The 18597-nt window shown below is 42.0% G+C and overlaps 1 protein-coding gene across 7 annotated transcripts in view; it reads left to right on the top strand.

Annotated features, from left to right (window-relative positions):
* The window catches only part of itpr1b (inositol 1,4,5-trisphosphate receptor, type 1b), a 492964-nt gene that overhangs the window by 197088 nt on the left and 277279 nt on the right, over nucleotides 1-18597 (top strand). For all 7 annotated transcript variants that reach the window (XM_041191125.1, XM_041191131.1, XM_041191128.1 and 4 more), the window contains 8 exons: nucleotides 2284-2475; nucleotides 3195-3446; nucleotides 4494-4635; nucleotides 6430-6583; nucleotides 6679-6866; nucleotides 8818-8968; nucleotides 14493-14547; nucleotides 16421-16586. In XM_041191125.1, coding sequence (XP_041047059.1) covers nucleotides 2284-2475; nucleotides 3195-3446; nucleotides 4494-4635; nucleotides 6430-6583; nucleotides 6679-6866; nucleotides 8818-8968; nucleotides 14493-14547; nucleotides 16421-16586 — 1300 coding nt within the window. The remainder of the gene's footprint in view (nucleotides 1-2283; nucleotides 2476-3194; nucleotides 3447-4493; nucleotides 4636-6429; nucleotides 6584-6678; nucleotides 6867-8817; nucleotides 8969-14492; nucleotides 14548-16420; nucleotides 16587-18597) is intronic.

Here is an 18597-nt window from a genome sequence, read left to right as displayed (position 1 = left end):
GGGTTTGTGAGAACAATGGAAGCATAGATGCAATGGAAAAGAAGTGTTTATGAGAACAGGTTTTCAGCTGGAATTGAGTTGTTGTGAGGGAATGTCACTGGGCGCTAGCTCCTTTTTTTTTGGCTATGAAGAGTTTTAACTGAAGGAAGCAATTTGTGAGAATCTGTCTTTGGAAACCTACATCAGCATGTTTGGCTCCAGGAAGTTGTAGAATGTACTTCTGTTTGTAGTGAAACGCAATTTGTTAATTTGGGTAACATTTCCTGGACTTTTGAGTTACGAATCTACAAAGGTTGTTGCCAAAAAATAGCTGTATTGTGTACTTTTTGTAAGGCATTTTTATTATTCATTTGTGGGATGTGGGCGTCGCTGGCCAGGCCAGCATTTGTTGCCCAGCCCTAGTTGCCCTTGAGAAGGTGGTGGTGAGCTGACTTCTTGAACCACTGCAGTCCATGTGGTGTAAGTACATGCACAGTGCTGTTCGGGAGGGAGTTCCACGATTTTGACCCAGTGACAGTGAAGGAACAGCGATATATTTCCCAGTCAGGATGGTGAGTGGCTTGGAGGGGAACTTCCAGCTGGTGGTGTTCCTGTCTATCTGCTGTCCTTTTCCTGCTAGATGGTAGAGGCCGCGGGTTTGGAATGTGCAGGCTAAGGAGGCTTGGTGAGTTCCTACAGTGTATCTTGTAGATTGTACATGCTGCTGCTGGTGGTGGAGGGAATGAATGTTTGTGGATGGGGTGCCAATCAAACAGGCTGCTTTGTCCTGGATGGTGTCGAGCTTCTTGAGTGGTGTTGAAGCTGCACTCATCCAGGCAAATAGAGAGCATTCCATCACACTCCTGACTTGTGCCTTGTGGACAGGCTTTGGGGAAGCAGAAAGTGAGTTACTCGCTGCAGGATTCCTAACCTCTGACCTGCTCTTATAACCACAGTATTTATATGGCAGCGATCTTGTAAGATCTTTTCTAATTGTGTACCTTTTTATGGTGTGCTTAAGCTTTATCTCTTCTAGTAAACATTTTAATTCGTAAAATTTTAAAAGTTTTCACTGGAGTTCTATGCTTTTATGTAGTTATCCCTCCTCGTTTCTACAAAACAAAAAAACAGATTATGATCAGCCAAGACATATTTCAATCTGAGATCTAACTTGCTTAGCATTAACACCAGCTGTGGTTGTAACACAAGGATCAGGAAAAGTTCTCCCACTCCAACTGGTAAATTGCACCAGTGTTAATCCCATGGTTGCATCCCTGTGTGCAGATAATGCCAATTGATGGTTTCACACACTAAAATCCCCAAGGGCTGTAAGGATACCCTTAATTCTAGGATTCTTATTATGTGGCTTTGAACGGAGCACAGCACCAGCTGGATGAGTTATGCTTCAAGAATAGACTCCTGTGTTTGGTACCAGCATGACTGTGACTAAGGAGGTCAGGGGAGCTGGTCATAGCCACAGCACTCCAGTGCTACCCTCCAAGGGCCAAGGGTAATTCTAGAAGGAGAGCATGAACATTGCCACCAATTATGTCAAATGAAAACTCCAGTCTGGCAACCCTCTAGTAATCATCAGAAGGAGCCAAAACGCAATTGTGGGTCTAATCTGAACCTTTGTCATTGACGGTAATTTCTGGATTACCACGTAGCTTCTCCTTACACTGGTCAGTGCAAACAAAAGGATATCTCTTCTCAGAAAGGTTCCACAGTAAGAGAAGAGTTAACAATGCCAAGCGTGTAAAAATAATTAGCCAACCATGAATAAACTAACCAAAACAGGAATAGAATTGGGATTGGAGTTCCAAAACCTGGAGAACACTAATGGAATCAAAACAATTAAGAATTGGGTCAAGAGGAATAGTTACTGAACAAAGCATAGGTGTAGAACTAAGAATAAAGGAGGCAAAAGAAAGTGGAGAGGAAACAATGAAGGAAAAGGATTAGATGAAATTTTCAAGATAATGCAAATGTAGATAATAGCACAGCAACACTGACCCATCTTTAGGAAAGTCTTTTGAGCACCAATGTACTTTGAGTTATTATGCAGGAATGTGCATTCCCTCACCACTTGACTGGAGATGGAATATTCTGAAAAGCTTGTAAATTAAATGACTAAAATGTTTAACTGGACACATGAAATTTCAATCAAACCCTTCCTTGATTGTCCAATTTAGTACCAAATTGGTGGAAACCAGCTGCGTGTGCTATATCTACTACCGCTGATCTTCATTCCATGTCTGGAGATTCTAATGTTCCCCCTTACTTGGGCAACTGTTATTTTTGCAGGCTAGTCTTGTCCCGAGTGGAATTTGAGGTGGAGAATGGTGGGGAAAGCCGCCTTGAGGTTGGTGAAGATGAAGAAGTGTGGCTCTTTTGGAATGACAGTTGCAAAGAGCTGCGCAGCAAAAGTATCCGAGAATTAGCTCAAGATGCCAAGGAGGGCCAAAAAGAGGACCAGGAAGTCCTCAGCTATTACAGGTATGTCTGCCTAACGGAAATCCATTGTACAGCTTTAAGGCTGGAAGGTTTAAGGCTACTTTTGCACAACTTGGATTCGAGGAGCTGACACTGACATGGTGTCAGCCATGGCTCAGTTCTCGCTCTTCTGCCCCTGAGGTGGAAGGTTGTGTCCCAAAGTCCAACTTCACAGGCTTGAGCACAAAATCCAGGCTGACACTCCTTTGCAGTTTTGAGGGAGTGCTGCAATGTATAACGTGTTGCCTTTTTAGATGTGATGTTAAACTCCAAACCCTGAATGCTTTCTCATGCAGATGCCAAAGATCCACTGGCACTATTCGAGGAACAGCTAAGGCGTTAACCCCAGCATCCTGGCCAATGTTTATCACTTGACCAGATAATAGATTATCTAGTTATTACCATATTGCTGTTTGTGGGAAATTGCTGTGCACAAACTGGCTTCCAACTTTCCTACATTACAATAGTACTTGGCTATAAAACACTTTGGAATGTCCTGTGAAAGACACAGTTCTTTTTTATTGTTTTACAGTAAAGGATGAAATGCATTGAAGGCTAGCGTTCAATAGTTGTAGCTCTTGATGCTGCTTATAATTACCTTGAACGTATTATATCTGCCTATTGTCTCTGTATTTCTATGAATATGCTAAGTATTTCCAGCAGAAAGGTTGAGGTTCTGTTGAAGTCTCTCTATTCCCTTCTCTTGACATTTCATTCTCCAGATACCAGCTGAATTTGTTCGCTCGAATGTGCTTGGATCGTCAATATTTGGCCATCAATGCAGTCTCGGGACAGTTGGACGTGGACCTGATCCTTCGTTGCATGTCAGATGAAAACTTGCCCTATGACCTGCGAGCCTCTTTCTGCCGCCTGATGTTGCACATGCATGTAGATAGGGATCCGCAGGAACAGGTGACTCCAGTGAAGTATGCTCGCCTGTGGTCCGAAATACCATCCCAGATAGCGATTGATGAGTAAGTACCCAGGCTGATTATTGCTTTTTCATTGTAGGGACACAAAAACTTGGGTATGAACAATCTTGCAGAGGACTCCTGTGTTAAAATGGGACTCCAGATTCATCTGGTTTAGCCTATTTATGCGAGTGGCTGATCAATGCAGATCCAAGCAGATTCCAACGTGGGTTCCTAGGAATAGGAAGGGTCACCATAGTTCACCTTTACATCCTTAGAGTTAGGATGGGGAAAGTTGGCCACTCTCTTCACTAACCAGTGACCCCTGCAGGAATGGAAGCATGTGTGGATATCAGATGAGAACAGAATCAGACACACCTTTGATGTCCCCTGCTTAAGTGCCCATTGAATGAACTCACATTTGAAGCATGTTCAGAAGGACCAGAGGGAAACGCAACTCTCTGAAACCGTTTCCCAGCAAGGAATCCGAGCACACAGGAAAAGGGAGAAATGTGGTGCAAAGCAGGGTCCAACAGACTACCACTGAACTAGTGTCAATGCTGAGATTTCTAAAATCATAGAAACATTTAGCCTTGTAGTTCTAGCTTTAGATTTTTAAATTCCAGTGTTGAGGCAAGGGTCAGTATTTCCCTTAAGAATCAATGGAGCATGTATTAAAGTAACACACCACTTGAGACTGACCTTCACCTTACTGGTGAGATCCCAGTCCTGAAAGGAATTTGCATGATTGACAATTGCAGTATATGTTGCAGTCTGTTGCACTTTTTGCACAGTTTTAAGCTGAAGTCAGTTTTTATACTGTCTAGTGTGACCTTTTGGCAATTGGAAAGGCATTGAGTCATTATCATTTAAACAGACTACTGTTGGCTGCTCCATTATAGTTAATGTGGCACAACTATGTCAAAATGTAAAAGTTGTTTGAGCAACAATTTGCTATTTACAGTATTTAACTTTGCGAACCCCCACCACCCACAAAGAAAATTATTTTCTAACGGAAAAGTAAGTCTGACGAGGATATGTGAATATGTAACAGATATGTTTCGTTCATTCTGTTCTTGGTATTCAAATACATTGTGTTTATTTGGATAGTTATGATTCCAGTGGAACTTCCAGAGATGAAATAAAAGAGCGTTTTGCCCAGACGATGGCATTTGTGGAGGAGTATTTGAGAGATGTTGTTTGCCAAAGATTTCCCTTCTCTGACAAGGAGAAGAACAAGCTGACATTTGAGGTAAATTCAGACATGGTTGAGGAACTGGCATTAATAAGGGATGTAAAGAGGTAACTGAAACCAGACGAGGAAGTATTTCTGAAACATTGACTTCAGTTGGCGAGTTGTGAAATGGCCTAAATTGTGCAATTATTAGAAATACCCATTGTGTTTATGGGTGTATTGTGCTTATGCTTATTGCTTCAGCACTAATCCTGTAAAGGAGTGAACTAATTAAATAAATCAATAGTTAAGTCACAACTTTTGTAAACTATGATCCTTTCTGTCACCTGTTTTGATTTTCAGCCTGTTGGCTGGCTGACTGTTGTCAAAATTTCCTCCCATTCAACGTAGGAAATATTGAAGCCATCTGTTTTGGCACCTGCCGGTTCCTACATGCTTCTCCTGTGGACTCCATCCGCCAGCTCAATTTCCACCTCTGGCTGTGACTTGCAGCTTTACAATCTTTATGTATTTAGTGAGCTGGAGCTCAGTTCATGTCCATGTCCCCTTATCAAGATCACCTCATGGTCTCTAAAACATTGCCTATTTCCACCCCTACCTCTCCCTCATACCGCTAAATTCCTATTCCCTGTCATGATCATCATGGGACCTTTGGGCTTTAATCACATTAGAGCTTGGTAAGTGGTTATGTTATTTGGCTTATAATCCAGAGACTTGGACTAATGAGCTAGAGACACATGTTCAAGTCCAATCAAAGCATCTGAGAAGTTAATTAATCAAATACAATGTAATAAAATCTGAAATTAAAAGCTGGTATCAATAACAGTAACTGTGAATTTGTTGGTTTGCTGCAAAAACTCATCTGGCTCACTAATCTCCTTTAGGAAAGGAAATTGCTGTCCTTATCAGGTCTAGCCTATGTGCAAGTCCAGATTCTCGGTGATGTGGTTGACTCTTAACCATTCCCTGAAATGGTTAGAAAGCCACTCCATTCTGTTCACAAAGTTGGGCTCACCATTAACTACTCGAGATGGGGAATAAATACTGACCTTACCAGGGCCACTACATCTCATGATTGAATAAAACACTTGGCTTCTCATACTTTCCTAGCCAACTTCAATACTTCCACCTTTCAAAGTCTTTGACACCCCCCGCCCCCCCTTCCCACTGACATTCCTTTCATAGTTTCGTTCCATTCCTCCTTAGTGACCACCTTCTGCTCTATGTCCTTGTGCTCACTCTTCATACCTCTGACACTGGTGTGATCTTTGTTCCTTGTCCTCTTTGCTCTAACATTTGTGGCTGCTCTTGCAACCACCATATGAAAATTCCTCACTTAAATCTCTCTAGCCTCACATGTTCCCTTATGTAAACCTTGCAGTTCTCTTGTCTTTTCAGCACAAGCTATTGATCCCATTCCTGATGTTTTTCTCCCATTAATGTCTTTTCCAGTGCAGAAAAGAAGGAAACCAGTGTTCTGAGTCACCTTGCCCTCATGAAGAATGCTATGCAAATACAAGTTATTTTAAACTATATGCCAGTACTTGTACTCAGTTTGCCAGGTAGTCACTTACTCTAATGTGGCACGTGAGAAAAATTTTGAAGGCTCTATCTCAAGAATGAGTTCTGACCACTTGCATTCCTCACCTTTTGTACTTCAGAAGTGAAAAGCAATAGCACATTGTACACTTGCCATCTGTAAGTTAGAGAAGTTATAAAGCCATATACATGGTGAGGACGTTTAAATTCCTGTTATATCTCCATTTAAGACTCGATGTAATTTTGATATTCTTGAGTATCACTTCCATTCAGATATTTGACTGATGACTATTTGATTGCTTCATTCCACAGGTTGTTAATTTGGCCCGAAATCTGATCTACTTCGGCTTCTATAGTTTTAGTGATCTCTTGAGGTTAACCAAGATCTTGTTAGCCATTCTGGACTGTGTCCATATGGCAACAGTCTTCCCAATCAGCAAACTGGTTAAAGGGGATGACAACAGAGGTAAGTAAGACTTTAATCGGAGGTTGAGTTTCTACTTTTTTGTACCAATAACTCTTCTGTAAATCTGCACTGACTGATGCCCCTGTGTATTGCAGGCAGTAACGTGATGAGATCAATTCATGGAGTCGGAGAGTTAATGACCCAAGTGGTTTTGAGGGGAGGTGGTTTTTTGCCTTTGGCACCCATCACACCACAGGATGGAACAAGTAAACAACAGACTGAGCCAGAGAAGGAGGATATTTTAGTCATGGACACAAAGCTAAAAACAATAGAAATTCTGCAGGTAATAGACTCAAAAATGAGTGTCGATGTTACAATTGGCAGGTTCAAGAACACTTTCATTGGTGATGGAAATTAATGTCTGTTTGGGTTCAGCTTGAAACTTTCCAACCTGTTCAAAGAGTGAATAAACATTTGAACCAGAGATAAGAGCAGATTTTTCATTTGATGCTATTGAAGCAGCAGTAAATTGTTCTGTTCCATTGCAGTTGTCATTACCTGGGTCAAAACAATTTTTCATGGGTGCAGAGTGTTTGACCAGTCGTTTGTGAAAATGATAGCATTGCAAACTGCTGCTGATATTGGTTTTAACATGTTATACTGAGCATGTTTAAATCTTTTGCGACAAATGTTGCCGGAAAAATAATGGTGTGTTAGCAATGCATGTTGTTATTAACGTGCTCGGCGGGTCACGCTCACTTTCTCACTTGCGCTCTTTCTTTCTCGCCTCCGTTCACCTGCCCCCTCTCCCTCTCTTGCGTGCTGGCCCGCCCCCTTTTTGAACCTGATGTTAGTCTAATTCTTTCATCATTTCTCTGCTTATTTATCAATCATTAAATCTCATTGTTTAAGGAAATAGCCTGTTAGTTACACTACTCGTTGAGGTTACAGATGCCCTGTTACACTTGCCACATTGTTATCAGCTTGCACGGCGAGTTATAGAGCAAAAAGGTTTTGGGTGGAAGGTACAGAAAAAATTCGAACTAACTGGGCTGCCACAAGATGTCTCACTCCAACAAGATCTTGCCCATTATGCAAATTTGATATTCTGAAATGTTAAAATCACTAGTTTTTGCATGTGGTAATGTAGTCACTGGCTTTATTAAAACTGTAATGATTTGTTTTCCAGTTTTTGCAGTAGATGTTTGAATTTAATATTTCAAGATGTGCAGCAAAACTAATTTGCCACTGTAAGGATCAGAAAGCTCTTAATGTAGGCTATTAATGGTCCAGACACTCCCTGCTAACCAGCATCTCATACTTTTGAACCTCTGCCTAGTTTGTTATTTTGAAGGTACCGTGTTAAGTGCCTGACCTGTACCATATAAGTTATAACAGCACAGTAGGTTGCACTGACACTGGAGGCCTTGTGCCTTGGCACTTGCAGCTTGAAGGCTTCTCAACTGGACTGCTTTAGCCATCAGAAACTGCAACGTTAGGCTGCCATTGTACTGGCATAAACATGCACGCAATGTGCCTGTCATTAATTCTTAACAAACCACTCACAAGCAAATCATTAATCACGATAGAATACAGCCCGGAGGACCATTTATCATTCAAAGGGAGGTTTCACATACTCGGAAAAGGGCTGAAGACGCCATTTAGAATGGACTCTTTCGACATTTTCCATTGTGAAAAGCCAGTCTGCAAAATGCCTCCATTGTTTTCTTTTGAGTACATTAAAATTAAAAAGCACAAGCTTTCTGCCTCATTTTTAACGTGTTTTTTTTCAGACTCTACATCAGCTATGACTCATTGGTGGTATTCTCACCTCTGAGTCAGAAGGTTGTGGATTCAAGTACCATTCCAGAGCTTTGAACATGTAATCCAGGCTAACACTCCAGTACAGTACTGAGGGTGTGCTGCACTGTTGCAGGTGTCGTCTCTTGATGGGCTGTTAAATCGAAGCCCCATCTTCCTCCTTGGGTGATGTCTAAGAGCCCATGGCCCTATTTTGAAGAGCAGGGAAGTTCTCCCTGGTGTCTTCGACAATGTTTATCCTCACTAAAACAAATGAACTGAAAATTATTTTTTAATCAATCATAAAGCCCCTTGTGACATCGAGAGAGGTGCTGTATAAATGCAAAATTTTTTCTATCTTTCCATAGGATTTAATTTTCTCAGTTAAAATAAGAGCAATGGCTGCAGATCAGCTGATGTCTAAGAGTATACTTTTTATCTAATAGGCTGCACACTGCTGCTGAAATCAGTATTTTATCCCTTTTCTGTTCCAGTTTATTTTGAATGTGCGCTTGGATTATCGAATCTCTTGCCTTCTGTCCATATTTAAGCGAGAGTTTGATGAAAGCAATGCACATCACCAATCAACTGACTCCACACCAAATATAGGATCAATTTCTCAGGATGGTGCAAGTAACGTTCCAGGTTTGTGTCAACCGACTGAGATTAATAAAGATGTTACTTAGCTTGGTCCTGGCATAGACCTTTAGTCACTGAAATTCTCACTTCTGAAATTTAGGATGGACGTTGCAGATTTAAACCCATTACCAGGCCATAATTATAAGTTTTCCAACAAACTGGTGGGTTTAATATTTAATTATTGTAACTGGGTACCTTAAATCTGCTATTAAATGATAATTGGTTATACTAGTGTGTAAGTTGCTGTTCTTTTTGATTTGAGCATTGGATTTATTCTATTTACAGGGGCGTTAATTTTTTCCTCACCTTAGTTTGTGATTTTTTTTTATCTAGAGGTGTGTGTGACATGGACAAAACCAGTATTTAATATCTATCCCTAAATAACCTCGAAGCTGGTGGTGGGCTGCCTTTTTGAACTGCTGCAGTCCATGTGATGAGGTTGCTCCCACAGGGAGTTCCATGATTTGACAATGAGGTAGTGGCAAGATATGCCCATTCAGGATGTTATGGGACTTGGACGGGAGCTCTGAGGAGATAATGTACCCATGCATCTGCTGCCCTTGTCTTTCTAGGTGGTAGAGCTTGTGGGTTTGGGAGTTGCTGTCAAAGAAGCCCTGGCAAGTTGCTGCAGTGCATCCTGCTGCACATGCTGCACTCATGTTGCACTGGTGGCGGAGGATGCTTAAACAACTGGGCAATGTGAATTATCTTGACCAACCCAGAGTTTTGTAAGATGCTCCCCAAGAAGGACCAGGTCTACAATGACCTTTGAATCTGGATTCTGATTGATTCTCTTTTTAAAATTCATTCATGGGACGTGGGCATCGCTGGATAGGGCAGTATTTATTACCCATCCTTAATTGTTCTTGTTCAGAGAGCAGTTAAGAGTCAACCACATCGCTGTGGATCTGGAGTCACATATAGGCCAGACCAGGTAAGGATCGCAGATTTCCTTCCCTAAAGGACATTAGTGAACCAGATGGGTTTTTACAAAAATTGAGAATGGTTTTATGGTCCTCATTGGACTTTTAATTCCAGATTTTTATTGGATTCAAATTCCACCATCTGCTGTGGCAGGATTTGAACCTGGGTTCCCAGGGCATTACCTGTTGAAGAAGCCTTTGTGACTTGCTTCAGTGACTCAGTGAATATTACAAATTGCAGCCATGGTTCATTGGTGTAGGGTGAAGGTGTTTAGGCTCATGAGTAAAGTGCTGATCAAGCAGTGTGTTTTATCCTAGATTATGTCAATTATATTGTTAAAATGGCACTCATTCGGGTAAATGGAGAGTATGCCATCACATTCCTGATTTGGAGATGGTGGAGGGTCTTTAGTGAGTCACTCATTGGAGAATACCCAAGTGTGCCGGCATTGTTCTCGAACACATCAATCAGCAACACAAGGTTTAGTGTGTGGAGGTAATCTACTTAATGGAAATTGTTGTTTGTCACCCAAATGCTTCAAAGCTTATAAAATAAGTTGAATCTTTTTTATTTATTCACGGGATGTGGGTGTCACTGGTAAGGCCAGCATTTATTGCGCATCCCTATTTGCACTTGAGAAGTGGGTGGTGAGCTGCTGACTGGAACCGTTGTAATCCATGTGGTGTGAATACACAGTGTTACTAGGAAGGGGGTTCCAAGATTTTGACCCAACAACCATTAAGGAACAGTAAATATTTCCAAGCCAGGATGGTGTGTGGCTTGGAGGGGAACTTGCAGGTGGTGGTGTTCCCATGCACATGCCACCCTTGTTCTTCTAGGTGGTTGAGGGGCAGGTTTGAAAGGTGCTTTGGAGAAGTCTTGGTAGTTTGCTGCAGTGCATCTTGTAGATGATATGCATTGCTGCCAGTATGGAGGCAATGAATATTTCAGGTGGTGGATGGGGTGCCAATCAAGCGGGCTGCTTTGTCCTAGATGGTGTCAAGCTTCTTGAGTGTTGTTGGTGCTGCATTCATCCAGGCAAGTGGAGAGTATTCCATCACACTCTTGAATTGTGCCTTTTAGTTGGTGGATAGGCTTTGGGGAGTCGGGAAGTGAATTAGAATTCCCAGCCTTTGATCTGCTCTTGTCATGACATTTTTATGGCTGGTCCAGTTCAATTTCTGATCATTGGTAACTCCCAGGATATTGATGCTAGGGCATTTGGAGGTGTTAAGCTATTGAATGTCGGGGGAAAGAGGGTTAAACACTCTCTTGTCAGAGATGATCATTGCCTGGCACTTGGGTAGCATGAATGTTACTTGCCACTTACTGGCCCAAGCCTGAATGTTGTCCAGGTCTTGTTGCACATGGACATGGATTGTTTCAGTATCTGAGGAGTCACGAATGGCACTAAACGTTATGCAATCATCAGCAAACATCTTTATGACTTTATGATGGGGTGGAAGGTCATTAATGAAACTTAAGATAGTTGGGCCTAGGACATTACCCTTAGGAAATCCAGCAGTGATGTCCTGGAACTGAGATGATTGACCTCCGACAACAAAAACTATCTTCCTTTGTATGACTCCAACCAGTGGAAGATTTCCCCCCTGATTCCCACTGGCATCAATTTTACTAGGGACCCTGGATCCCATACTTGGTCAAATGCTGCCTTGATGTCAAGGGCAGTCACTGTCACCTCCCTTCTTGAGCTCAGCACTTTTGTGCATGTTTGGACCCAGGCTAAATTGGTGTTTGGAGTCGAGTTTTCCTGGAGGAACATAAACTGAGCATTGGGGAGCACGTTATTGGTGAGCAAGTGCCACTTGCTAGCACAACACTTTCATCACTTTACTGATGCTCTAGAATAGTCTGATGGGGTGGATAATTGGCTAGATTGGATTTGTCCTGCTTTTTGTGATGGGGCTTATGTGGGCAATTCTCCACATTGTTGTGTAGATGCCACTGTTGTAGCTGTACTGGAAGAACTTGGCCAGTGATGTGGCTTGTTCTGGAATCTACAAACATAGAACTACTATTAATGATGGATTGTCAAGGAAAAACCCAGCTAGTTCATTAATGTCCTTAAGGGACGGAAGCCTACCAACCCTACCTTTCGGGCCAGTATGTTACTTTGGTCTCATACCAGTGTGACTGACTCTTGATGGCCCTCAGAAGTAGTTCAACAAATCACTCCATTATATTCTTCCAAAGAGGAAGAGAGATGGTAAGAGGAGGAAAAAGCATCCATGGCTAAGCAAGGAGGTTAAAGATAACATAAAGGCAAAAACTAAGGCATACCAAATTGCAAAGGTCAGTGGCAGGCTGGAAGATTGGGAAACTTTTAAAGATCAACAAAAGGTTACTAAAAAAAATAATAAAAAGAGCAAAGATAAATTATGAATGAAAACTAGGGTAAAATGTAAAAACTGATAGCAAAAGCTTCTACAAGTATAAAAAAAGGAAAGAGAGTAGCTAAAGTGAATGTTGGTCCCTTGGAGGATGAGACTGGGGAGTTAATAGTGGGGAACTCAGAAATGGCAGAGACGCTTAATCAATATTTTGCCTCAGTTTTCACGGTGGAGGACATTAGTACCACCCCAATAGTAACAAGTAGAGCAGAAGATATAGGGAAGGAGGAACTTAGAACAATCACCATCACTAGAGGAAAAGTACTCACCAAACTATTGGGACTAAAGGGTGACCAGTCCCCAGGACCTGATGGCCTACATCCCAGGGTCTTAAAGGAAGTGGCAGCGGAGATAGTGGATGCATTGGTAATAATCTTCCAAAATTCCCTAGATTCTGGAAAGGTTCCAGTGGATTGGAAAAATACTAATATAACACCCTTATTGAAAAAATGGGAGGAGGCAGAAAGTAGGAAATTATAGACCAGTTAGTTTAACGTCTGTCATTGGGAAATTGTTGGAATCCATTAATAAGGAAGTGGAATGGGGCATTTGGAAAGTCAAAATGCAATCCATCAGAGTCAGCATGGTTTTATGAAGAGTAAATCATGTTTGACTAATTTGCTAAAGTTCTTTGAAAATGTGACAATCAAAGTGGATAATGGGGTTCCTGTAGATGTAATATATCTGGACTTCCAGAAGGTGCAGCACAAAAGATTAATCACAAGATAAGATCACACGGAGTTAGGGGTAAAACATTAGCTTGGATAGAGGATTGGCTAGCCAACAGAAAGCAGAGAGTTGGGATAAATGGGTCTTTTTCTGGATGGCAAGCTGTAACTAGTGGGTGCCACAGATTTTGGTCCTTGGACCCCAATTATTTACAATCTTTATTAATGACTTGGATTCAGGGATAGAAGGTACTATAGCTAAATTTGCAGATGACACCAAAATAGGTGGGAAAGTAAGTTGCAATGAAGAAATAAGAAATTTACAAATGGAGATGGACAGGTTAGGTGAATGGGCCAAAACTTGGCAGATGGAGTTTAGCGTGGATAAGTGTGACGTTATCCATTTTGGTCGAAAGAATAAAAAGGCGACTTATTATTTAAATGGAGGGAAACTTCAGAATGCTTCAGTGCAGAGGGATCTGGGTGTCCTCTTGCATGAATCGCTGAAAGCTAGTATGCAGGTACAACAGGTAATAAGGAAGGCAAATGGAATTTTGGCATTTAATGCTAAGGGAATAGAGTATAAAAGTAGGGAAGTGTTGTTGCAACTGTACAAGGCATTGGTGAGACCGCACCTGAAGTACTGTGCACAGTTTTGGTCCCCTTATTTGGAGGCGATTCAGAGGAGGTTCACTAGATTGATTCCAGAGATGCGGGGCTTGTCTTATGAGGAGAGATTGAACAGTTTAGGCCTATACTTGCTAGAGTTTAAAAGGATGAGAGGAGATCTAATTGAGGTATGTAAGATGCTAAAGGGGATAGACAAAGTAGACGTGGAGCGGATGTTTCCCCTTCTGGGACATTCTAGATAGAGAGGCCATTGTTTTAGGCTAAGGGGTGGTAGATTTGAATCAGAGATGAGGAGGAATTACTTTTCTCAAAGGGTCGTGAATCTATGGAAATCACTACCTCAGAGTGCAGCGGATGCTGGGACGCTGAATAAATTTAAGGAGCAGATAGACAGATTTTTAATTGGTAATGGGTTGAAAGGTTATAGGGAGAGGGTGGGAAATTGGAGTTGAGGCCGAAATGTGTTCAGCCATGATTGTATTGAATGGCGGGGCGGACTCAAGGGGCTGAATTGCCTACTCTGGCTCCTAGTTCTTATGTTCTTGTGTTCTTATATCAAACCTCTGCAAAGAACAACATGATTAAAACTGGAACTCTGTGGCTAACAGAATTGTGGAAGTACCTTCAACACATGGGCTGCAGTGGTTTAAGAAGGTGGCTCACCACCGCCACTTCCAGAGATTCTGGTGTGCCACCTCTCCTAGGAATAATTTTTTGTAAATATTCTAAGTGTGCATAATGTTCAGTTGAGTCAGGGGAGAGGCACAGACTTTTTGGGACACGGGTAGCCAAGAAATAAGTTGATTTCAAATTTGATTACGGTAAGAGGGTTGAAGTATACATACTATATACTCGGCAGCTTTAGTAACTCCTCAGCTACTTGAATTTATTTTACAGGAACATTGGATTTTGAGCACATTGAGGAGCAGGCTGAAGGAATCTTTGGTGGGAGGCAAGTATTAACTTCTGGTTTGGTAAAATGCATCAGATGGTAATATAAGTGCATGGAGTTGTGTCTTACTGTGTGCTATCCTCCATTGCCTATTCCAAAAAAAGAGTTAAATAATGAGCAGCAAAGTGGGGCTGGGCATACAGAGCACAGTCACAAGAATGAGCAGTCAAGATGGGTTTAAACTCTGCCTTACTCCATTCATAATTTGAGGTATGCCAAGTTGAGGTTATAGCATCTCACTTTAAAAGGGCTAGGGAAGACAAATATGCAACAGACTGCCTCAGCATCTGAGAATTCAGTTATAAGGAGTACTGCCGTTCAGGGCCTAGGCCTACAGTCTACCCTCTTACTAACAGAAACATCTGAGTAGGCGGACGACAGAGGCAACACAATTAAGGTACAAAGAGAGCAGGAGGTTGTTCTGGCACAAAGACTCTGTAGCCTTCAGTGTAGCTACTAGATGTGCAGGAATGGCAGGTGTTACTGTTTCCTGAAATAATGGGCTGTAACTTCCAAGCTTCCGAGCGTTGTATTTGGGGGATACCTTAAAAGATGCACTGGGGAATCCCTTTGGGAAGTTCCCAGGTAAGGATTTGCATGGCAATCACCCAGAAGTGCACACTTCCTCTGGACAATTGTGCTACACTGGGAACCATCCAAAAATGCAGTTTAGAATGCAAACTTTGGGTGGTTCCGTCAGGGTTATACCAATAATCACTCAGAAAAAGTTAGAATTTAAATCTCTTCTAATTTCTGGGTACCTATTGTGTGGGACTCTTTCCCCCCCAACCTCTGATTCCCCACTGCCTCCGATAACCCCACACCAAATTCCCTCTCGCCTCAGCCCCTGGGCCTCGGACTCCGAATCCCCTGGGCCTCGGCCTCTAAATCCCCTGGGCCTCTGACTCCGACCCCCCCCCACCGCTGGACCTCCGACTCCAGCCCCTCTCCCCACAGGACCTCTGACTCTGGCCCCTCCCTCCTTCCACCCACCCATTCCCCACAGATTTCCACCCCCCACCGGTGCTCCGACCGACCCACCCTCTCTCTTCCTGACAACCACTGGACACCATGGACCCGCCCCCACTCCACAAATCCTGTCCACTTATCTTAGACACTTACCTTCTCCCTGGCCTGTCAATTTCCCTGGCCCTTTAAACTTAGTTGCTTTATTGTAGCTAGTGCCGTAAAGAAGTGGGCGTGGTCTCCTTGAATCCGCCGGAGCTAACTTCATTGTGGCCTGCGAGGAACCTTTCGATCCAGGCCCCAACCAGCTCCAGCAAATGGAATTGTCAATGTAATTTTCAAGACCAGGTAAGTGAGCATTTACTTCTTCTGATTCCTGAGGGCCAGCACTTCCCAACGCTAGTTGGAAGTTACGGCCCAATATCTCTGTCGACACTAAGTGGAATAGCTGTATGAATGCATCCTCTGTGTTCAAGCAGGTACAATTTTCTATCAGTTTTGTTCTACTAAAGGGACTTGAGCACAAAATTCTAGGCTGGCACTCCAGTGTTGAGGGACTGATGCAATGTTGGAGATACTACCTTTTAGGTGTGCTCTTTGGCCCTCAGGTCCCATAACACTATATCAAAAAAAGAACAGGAGAGTTTTCTAGGCTAAAAGATACTCCTTGACTCATGTCACTGAAACACATTCATCTGCTAATTATCACTGCTGTTTGTGGAGCTTTTAATATGCATAAACTGACTGTTGTGTTCCTATGTTACAATAGTGATTACACTTCAGAAGCACTGGTTTTAATGTGCTGTGGGACAATGAAGTTGTGAAAGGTGCTATAGAAATGCAAATTCTTTCATTTTGCTGGAAATCACCATCACTTGTGTCACATCTTTGACTTTTCTTGAAACAGTGATGAAAACACTCCGTTAGATCTGGACGATCATGGAGGCAGAACATTTCTCCGAGTCTTGCTCCACCTCACAATGCATGACTATCCACCTTTGGTATCTGGAGCACTCCATCTCCTCTTCAGACATTTTAGTCAGAGGCAAGAGGTTCTTCAAGCATTTAAACAGGTATCTAAAGACATATTTTACTAATGTTGAATGCTGACCTAAACACTTTGCATTTCACAGATCATTTCTATGCTCTGAGGGCTTAGCAAGACTTGGCAATTGGAAGGAAATGCTGTGCTTTTTCATATTCTGTTGGATCCCCTGTTGCATTATTAAAATTTGTTAATGTCATGTCAAATTACATTAAAGTGAACAGAAAAAGGTGATGGATATTAATTGTCTTGGAGCACATGAAAATAGGAGATAGCTGGGACACTGGGTTGAGTAGGTGGAGAGCTGTGAGACTGAACAAGTCAATAAACTCTCAACAAAGAAAATCTGAGTCTTGAATATGGCTTCACCAACTGGCTTGGACCTGATTAACATCCCCTTGGTCATTGAGTGTAGTGATCAGTGGGACTGTGTTACTTAACAAGGTACATGTTATACACTCCATCTAATTCAGCTATTTTCCATGAATAGTTGGTGAGTGCTTTGATGTCTGGTACCCATGGAAATTCTAAAATATGATATTAGCTTTTTAGTTAAATCTGCTTTCTGCCCTGTTTGTACCCGGTAGGTACTTTAGATCATGAGGAATTACAATAAAGTTGACCTTGCTGTTCTTGAGAGACAGTTTATAGATGGCCTGTGTGGTGGATTCATTGGTGCTTCACAATTCGGGATTCAGAACAGTTAATATTAATAATGGATGGAAATGATGAACATAACTAAGTCAATTAAGTAGTACCATGATGAGCATCATAACTTCATTTTTCCAACTCATTATAGTGCACAATTTCCAATTCCATGTGTTCACGATCTAGTGTCTCTGCTTAACAAACCAACATTATCTTTGAAAGGCCTATTATCAATGGACCTTATTTTTCCGTGTCTAAGACCTTCCAGTCCTCAAAACATCTTGAGTAATAAAAAGTGAAGTAGACCGTTACTGTAAAAGTTTCACCTTTCTTTCCGTGAGCTGCTCCCTAATATTTTATCTACCAGACATGCTATTAATGCTGATTTTTGCACTTATCTACCAAGGTTAGATTTGCAACTGCAGAGACTATACATAAACATTGGTTGCATTACATTATGCTTCATGTTTAGGCAAGTGCAGGCAAGTCTTGGCCTGCCAGCTTTTTGGTCTCTTTTTATTGAAAGAGGATAGAATGACATTTGTAGATGATGAGTGTTTAAAAATTAAAGATAAAAGTATTTTGGGGTGTATTTCAATGTTGGATTGTCTAAATCTGATCTGAACTGAAGAAACTTTCAAGACAATTACCTTGAGCTTCTAATTTACTTTTGTGGAGTGAAGTTGTGAGAAAAACATTAGTTTTGCAAACAGTCAACTTTTCTGATTTACTGGTGAGATTTTATTTTGTCTCTGATCAAGGTTTTATGCAATTAAGTCAATAGATCCATGCATGGAAGGGCCTGTGCATGGAGTCATTTAGAGCAGGAGCCTTTTGCAACAGGCCTCACACTGTCTTGTTGGAGCATTGCCTGGTTACAATGATCGGATGAACTTGTATAATTGAGGACAACATGCTCCTGCAACCTTTATTCTGTCTTCATAGTTATCAGCCGATCCGTCGAAGGCTTTTGTTGTGGTAGGCCTTATTGAATGGTGGCCCTTGCTCACAATGTCACAGGATGCTAGAAAGTGGGTTTGTCGGGGTTTAACTGATATAGGGGCACCACTTTCTACCTCATACCATCTTAAACATACTGCTGCTGTGGCCCGAGACTAGCAGGAGATGAATCTGTTGAAGATTTGGGGAGTAGGGAGGAAAATCTGCATAGTGTAGGTAGGACGTGGAAGTGGACTAAGTATGTTTCAGAGGAAGTGAGGACAGGATGTTCTGACATCAGGAACATTGGAGGTGAGAATGGAAGGTGTGGATGTGGAAAAGAGGACACATTGCAGTGGTGAACAGAACTGTGGGCCTCTAGCTTCCCAGGATCAACCTAGAGTACTATGACTTGGAGTTAGAGGAAGCAGATGTGACCCTTGAGGCCCCGT

The sequence above is a fragment of the Carcharodon carcharias genome, chromosome 7, assembly GCF_017639515.1.
Source record: "Carcharodon carcharias isolate sCarCar2 chromosome 7, sCarCar2.pri, whole genome shotgun sequence".
Lineage (NCBI taxonomy): Eukaryota > Metazoa > Chordata > Chondrichthyes > Lamniformes > Lamnidae > Carcharodon > Carcharodon carcharias.
Note: the sequence above shows the minus strand (reverse complement) of the source record. Positions and strands in the feature narration are given on the sequence as shown.